The 6709-nt window shown below is 38.1% G+C and overlaps 1 protein-coding gene across 1 annotated transcript in view; it reads left to right on the top strand.

Annotated features, from left to right (window-relative positions):
• ablim2 (actin binding LIM protein family, member 2) overlaps window positions 1-6709 on the top strand; it is a 36791-nt gene that overhangs the window by 19299 nt on the left and 10783 nt on the right. Inside the window, 2 exon segments of the mRNA XM_016271001.1 lie at window positions 5258-5359; window positions 6257-6351. Of these exon segments, the coding sequence (XP_016126487.1) occupies window positions 5258-5359; window positions 6257-6351 (197 nt within the window).

Raw genomic sequence — 6709 nt, 5'->3', positions numbered from 1 at the left:
AATGAGGCTCAGAGGTAATTAAATTCATAAATTCATGTGGAGATTAATGTTTTAAATATACAATTTTGAATACAGAAATATTAAATTATTTAAATAACTGAAATTATACCTAAAAATGAAACTGAAACCACCAGCAGGTGGCGACAAGTCAATGATTTTATCACTGAATCATTCATTCAATTGATTCGTTTGAACAGCTGATTCATTCATGAAACAATTCTTTATGAATGGGTAATCATGAATCACTGACTCGCTAGATTCGTTCAAAAACGCACTTTCATTCATGAATGAAAAACCGCTGTGTTTGCTTTTAGAGATGCACAGCGGCTGAGCTGTTACTTTATTTGGAACTATTTTCGTTGATGAAACCGAGCAGAATCAGGCAGTACTTGTTTATTGAACTGTTGTATTAAATTAATATCACATTTGCAAACTCCTTTAATAATTATTAAAACCTGTCACCCTCCTTATCGCGATCTGTGGGCGCACAGAAAATGAGAGCTCTCAAGACTCAAAAGTGCGTGCAAATGATAAACGAGGAACCTGCGGGAAGGAGTAGAATTATTATTATTATTAGCCGCAATCCTGTGCCTGAAATTGAAGACCTGCTCTGTGTTCTCTGCTAATAACCCGGCTGTGAATGATGCGAGCGGCGTTATGTTGTCAGTGAGAAGCTGCAGCCATGGCGGGGAGGATTTTTGGTGTGCTGGTGTTCTGACAAATAATGCTACCTATCAGATTATGCTACCAACAAATCGTCAGAACACCGGCAGAACAACAGTGCGCTACATGTTAATTTTCCCCTAATTTTTTTTTTCAATAGATGGAAATCCGTTGTAGCGATGGAAAACTTTAATCCATGAGTAGTATTACATCATACTGCACCACAGTAATATATTTCTGATAATTTCTTTAAGCTAACCCGAATTTATATTTTGACGGGTTGCCATGAGGAACTTTTACATTTCTGTAACCTAATGATATGACAATAGTTTTACTCCAATGAAACTGTCAAATGATCATGAAGTGACTCTCAGAGGGATCAAAGCAGTTCTGGAGATGTTGTTCATTGTTCATGTATTTATGTCCTCATGTAGTGATTAGGGATGGGCGATACCTCTTATTTTATTTTCAAGCCCAGTATCATCGATACCGATACCGATACTTCTAAACTAAACTGATCTTTTAAATTATTAAAAGAATATATAAACAGTAATTATACTCACTTAATATTAGATTTTAAAGCCATGTTTTTTAACATTTCATAGGCCTTTTTTGTTTACACTTTTAGAAATAAAATATACTATAATTATATATTTTAGCCCTTTAATGGGGCAGTAACCTCAAAGGTGCAACTATACCCCTAAAAGTGAGCATATTAGTACCATACAAGTATGCATGTTTTAAGGGTAGATAAGTTACAAAGGTGCACCTTTGAGGGTACCTCATGAAAAATAAACATGGTGTTACATAAGTACTGAAATGTATTATTATTATTAATATTATCATGGTAAATACTGAAACGAGTTTAATTAAGTTTACTTGCACAAACTAGCCAATTTAAAATAAATATTACGTTCACAAAAGTTTGGGGTCAGTAAGATTTTGTAATATTTTTATATTAATATTTTTTAATATTTTTATTAATATTTTTTAAGTCTCATGCTCACCAAGGCTGCACTTATTTGGGGGGGGGGAAAACAGTAAAAGCAGCAATATTTAATTCATCCAAACTTTGACAAATTCCGTGACATTCCGCGTCATACAGTAAATTCCATTTATATGACTGGATTCCGCGATTCTGTCCGTGTTTTCCGCATCGCGGAAATCATAGATAATATTGAGGTGTTTTGCAACTTCAGTGTAACGTTAGTGGATTGGGATTTATTGCAACTTAAGCAACGTCTGCTGCTGCCTTACCTTTGAGAGACAACTGACGTGTGATCACTGAAGCAGCTCCAGTTAGCAAGCACTTTCTGAGTGAGAGTGAATTCTGCTTTGATTGATCGGACTCGTGACTCCCAACAAATCAGATGAGCGGTGGGCAGAGACTGCTTTAGGCCACAGAGTGGTGAGTTCTGACAGGCTGCATCAGAGCCAAATAGCGCGTTTCAAAATTAAGTCATTTTATCGGTGAATCGGTTTTGAAAATGACCGATACGATAATCATAAAAATGCTTAATATCGGTGCCAATAATCGGCCAGGCCGATAATCGGTCGACCCCTAGTGCCTACACCGGACGCGAGTGGCGCGACAAAATACTATAGAACTCATTATAATCAGGGATGCTGTCTACACTGGTATAGCGGCGCGCCATGACAAATCCCCGACAGAAAACTGCTGCTGCGTTCTATTTACAAATTTCAAATTATTTTTAATGGTCGCTTTGTCCCGTCCAGTGTAGACAGACTGTTGCGGCACGACAACTGTCGCGTCCGGTGTAGACACGGTGTTACTCACTTATCGAGAAGAAACAAAGCAACCTCGGCGTCCGATTGCAGGCCTTCCCGCTCCTTGAGTTCTCTCCTGCACTGGAAAGCTGATCCGATATTTACATGGGTCCTACTTCATGCCTTATCGTAAGCCTTCTTTTGTTCCGCAGATGTTTTCCTCTTTTGTTTTTTATCTGCCATCTCTATCTGTCGCTCAGCTCGGCTAATGTCTGTCCTCCTGTGCACTGAGCACTCTCTCCTCCGCATCATGAGTAGACACGCCCCTTACTGCTGATTGGCTACAAGTTTGTTTTGGTACTCGGCCCGACTCAGTTTTCTAAAGCGTTTTTAAAAAAATACATACCCCACCTTTAAAAGATTTTTAAAATCCTAAAACTTTTTGTTCATTTCCTGTTTTAAAAAAAATTCCAGATCTCTGGTTTTTGGACCCCACTGTGCATATGTAAATTCTATGAATATCTAGAATATATTGGGAAGTATTTATTCCTAAAGATAAGATGTCTCTGAAGTGGTGGAAAAAGTATGATGAAACAGATTTGGGTTTTGTGGTTTCTTTGCAAGAAGTAGAGAGAGTGGGAATAAAGTTGGCAGAAGATTAAAGGGTAAATTGATGAGCTGCAATTTTGGGTCAGTTTGCCAGGCATAGTGGCATAAATTTAGGCCTTGTGCAGTTCCAGGCCAACCCTTTAATGCTGCATGAAAGTACACTGAGGTTGCGTTTGGAGTGTGCCATTTATGATTCACTTGGCTTTCTAATTGACTTATTGGTAAAGTAGCAACACAAGAGGAAAATCGCCTCTTCCTTACAAATGCAAAACCTCACTGACTGTAGCTGCCTTGATCTTGTCATATCATTGAAGATCTTGAAGATCGAAATAATTCACAGAATATGCAATGAAATGCTGCATTACGCCCAGTGGACATGAAAAGGGTGTTGCAATCCATAAAATCATAGTTTAATGATGAGTAATGGGAGCATTGAGACCTTCATAGTGTGCTCCAGTGTTGTGATCTGTGTATGTTTAGTGTATTTTATGACAATTTCCTGCTCCCCCAGCTCCAGATGTGTGGAAGATTTTCCCCTGATACGGGGGGTGAATTTTTACTAACAGCACTTTGTGTGTTAAATGGTGTGTGCATGTGTCTGAAGAACAGTTGCAAGTGTGTGTGAAAGAGAGAAAGAAAAGACAAAGGAGACAGAGAAAGAGATTATTGTTTGTGTATTTTGGCTTTCAACATAGGCAAATGACTTTAAAAGAGCATTTGAAAAAGAGATTCTCTCTCTCCTTTACTCTCAGTTTGGTAAAAGATTGTGATTTTAAATACTTAATATTTTTTTCCGAGTATGATGATAACATCACAATTCAGCCTGCCATTGACAGTCATGTCTATGTCCACTTCATACTGGCTCCACTCAGTTCAAACAGAGCAATGAAATTTGAGTGTCTACTGAACAGATGCCATCAGTATAAACACAACATACTTTCACAAACTCCAACACAAAGGCAAATTTATACTTTTTAGAGCTGGCTGTATTGTGAGGTTTGTTGGAAGATCTAAGACTAAATTAATCATCATTCTGGCAGCCCTGTTAACTTTTCTTCTCTTTCCTTTTCGTTTTTGTGTCTGCCATGACCTTCACCCCCCGAGGTAGTGAAAGCGGTCGGAGCACCCCCAGTTTCTCCACCTACTCTGATGGCAATTTCTTTGCAAGAAGTAGAGAGAGTGGGAATAAAGTTTGCAGAAGATTAAAGGGTAAATTGATGAGCTGCAATTTTGGGTCAGTTTGCCAGGCATAGTGGCATAAATTTAGGCCTTGTGCAGTTCCAGGCCAACCCTTTAATGCTGCATGAAAGTACACTGAGGTTGCGTTTGGAGTGTGCCATTTATGATTCACTTGGCTTTCTAATTGACTTATTGGTAAAGTAGCAACACAAGAGGAAAATCGCCTCTTCCTTACAAATGCAAAACCTCACTGACTGTAGCTGCCTTGATCTTGTCATATCATTGAAGAGCTTGAAGATAGAAACAATTCACAGAATATGCAATGAAATGCTGCATTACGCCCAGTGGACATGAAAAGGGTGTTGCAATCCATAAAATCATAGTTTAATGATGAGTAATGGGAGCATTGAGACCTTCATAGTGTGCTCCAGTGTTGTGATCTGTGTATGTTTAGTGTATTTTATGACAATTTCCTGCTCCCCCAGCTCCAGATGTGTGGAAGATTTTCCCCTGATACGGGGGGTGAATTTTTACTAACAGCACTTTGTGTGTTAAATGGTGTGTGCATGTGTCTGAAGAACAGTTGCAAGTGTGTGTGAAAGAGAGAAAGAAAAGACAAAGGAGACAGAGAAAGAGATTATTGTTTGTGTATTTTGGCTTTCAACATAGGCAAATGACTTTAAAAGAGCATTTGAAAAAGAGATTCTCTCTCTCCTTTACTCTCAGTTTGGTAAAAGATTGTGATTTTAAATACTTAATATTTTTTTCCGAGTATGATGATAACATCACAATTCAGCCTGCCATTGACAGTCATGTCTATGTCCACTTCATACTGGCTCCACTCAGTTCAAACAGAGCAATGAAATTTGAGTGTCTACTGAACAGATGCCATCAGTATAAACACAACATACTTTCACAAACTCCAACACAAAGGCAAATTTATACTTTTTAGAGCTGGCTGTATTGTGAGGTTTGTTGGAAGATCTAAGACTAAATTAATCATCATTCTGGCAGCCCTGTTAACTTTTCTTCTCTTTCCTTTTCGTTTTTGTGTCTGCCATGACCTTCACCCCCCGAGGTAGTGAAAGCGGTCGGAGCACCCCCAGTTTCTCCACCTACTCTGATGGCAAATCTCCTTCCTCTACATATGTGGCGACCCCACGGCATTTCCATGTCCCAGGTAGGTGCTAAAACTCTTGTTCTTTAGCTAACTATGGTAAAGCAGCAGGGTTTTTTTTTCCCTCACAGCTCTGTCCTCACTTTTGTACAATGTTAAATCCTCTTTTTCAACACATATTTGCCTTTATGAAAACATCTGGCAGACTGAATAATTCTTATTCATAATCTGCCTTCATATTGTTCTGTGAAAGGTCACAGTCATTTTTGTGCATCATTGCATCATGATTTGCATCAGTTTAATACATTTATAAGTCATTATTGTAAGCAAAGCCCTATTTTTAGTACGTAAAAGAAACTTGTTACTGTCACTGCTCGTCCCTGGATACGTTTAAAATAAATCTAATGATCAGTTTCATGTGTTTTTTGCCCATAATTGTAATGACGTCTTGTTTCCAATGCTGGCAGATGCTGAAACAGCTCTTAAAATGTCCCACTTGTGTTACATTAAATGACTGATTTTTTTTCTAGAAGTAATAGTTGAGAAGCAGACGTGAAGTTGGGATGACCTAAACAAGCTGCAGAGAGACATGTTGTGTCAATTATTAAGACATTATGTAATTGCAATTACTCCATTTATCTCCCTGTTTTCCTCTCTGCTCAGTTCATTTTAGGTGACATTTCTATCTTCTAAGTTAAAAATGAGATAAAGCTTTCATTATTTATAATGTTATACATAATTCTGACGGCAGAAAATTTTTCAAAGCCAAAGATTTTGTCAAAGGCAAAATGCTTGATCATGCATGGCAATCATGAACATGATGAATGAAATGGAAATCCTTTACAGCGTCATATACTGCATTTTCTGCCCTTTCTTTTGCCCCGATTCCATCCTCTAATGACTCATGCTTCTTTATTCATCTTCTTTCTTATTCTCTTCCTCTCTGTCTTCCATTCTCAGAGACTAAAGTCAAAGATAATATCTATAGAAAGCCCCCTATCTACAAACAGCATGGTACAGTCCAGTCTCCGTACAACCATGTTTCTTTGCATGCTGTTACGCATGTCACCATGGTACATGTGGCCATGGAACTGTAACCTTTGACCCTCCTTCTGTCTGCTGGTTTCCATTTCAGCTCCAAACAGTAGGCCTTGTAGGTTTTACAAATCCCAGAAAAAGGTTTGAATTTGACGAGATACTTGTTATCAAGCAGTCAGTACCTAATTGTTGGTTCTTGACCACATGCCTAAGGGTTATATTTCTTAGATATTCAATGTGTTTATTTTGCAATGCATATTAACTTAGAGATGATTGTTTTGATGTTTGTTATTTGATGTTACACATACACCAAATTTGAGGTCAGTAAGGTTTAAAGGGGTCATATAATGTTGCTAAAAAGAACATTATTTGGTG

The sequence above is a fragment of the Sinocyclocheilus grahami genome, unplaced genomic scaffold (assembly GCF_001515645.1).
Source record: "Sinocyclocheilus grahami isolate Dianchi unplaced genomic scaffold, SAMN03320097.WGS_v1.1 scaffold59.1, whole genome shotgun sequence".
NCBI lineage: Eukaryota > Metazoa > Chordata > Actinopteri > Cypriniformes > Cyprinidae > Sinocyclocheilus > Sinocyclocheilus grahami.
This window is presented reverse-complemented; position numbering and strand designations above follow the sequence as displayed.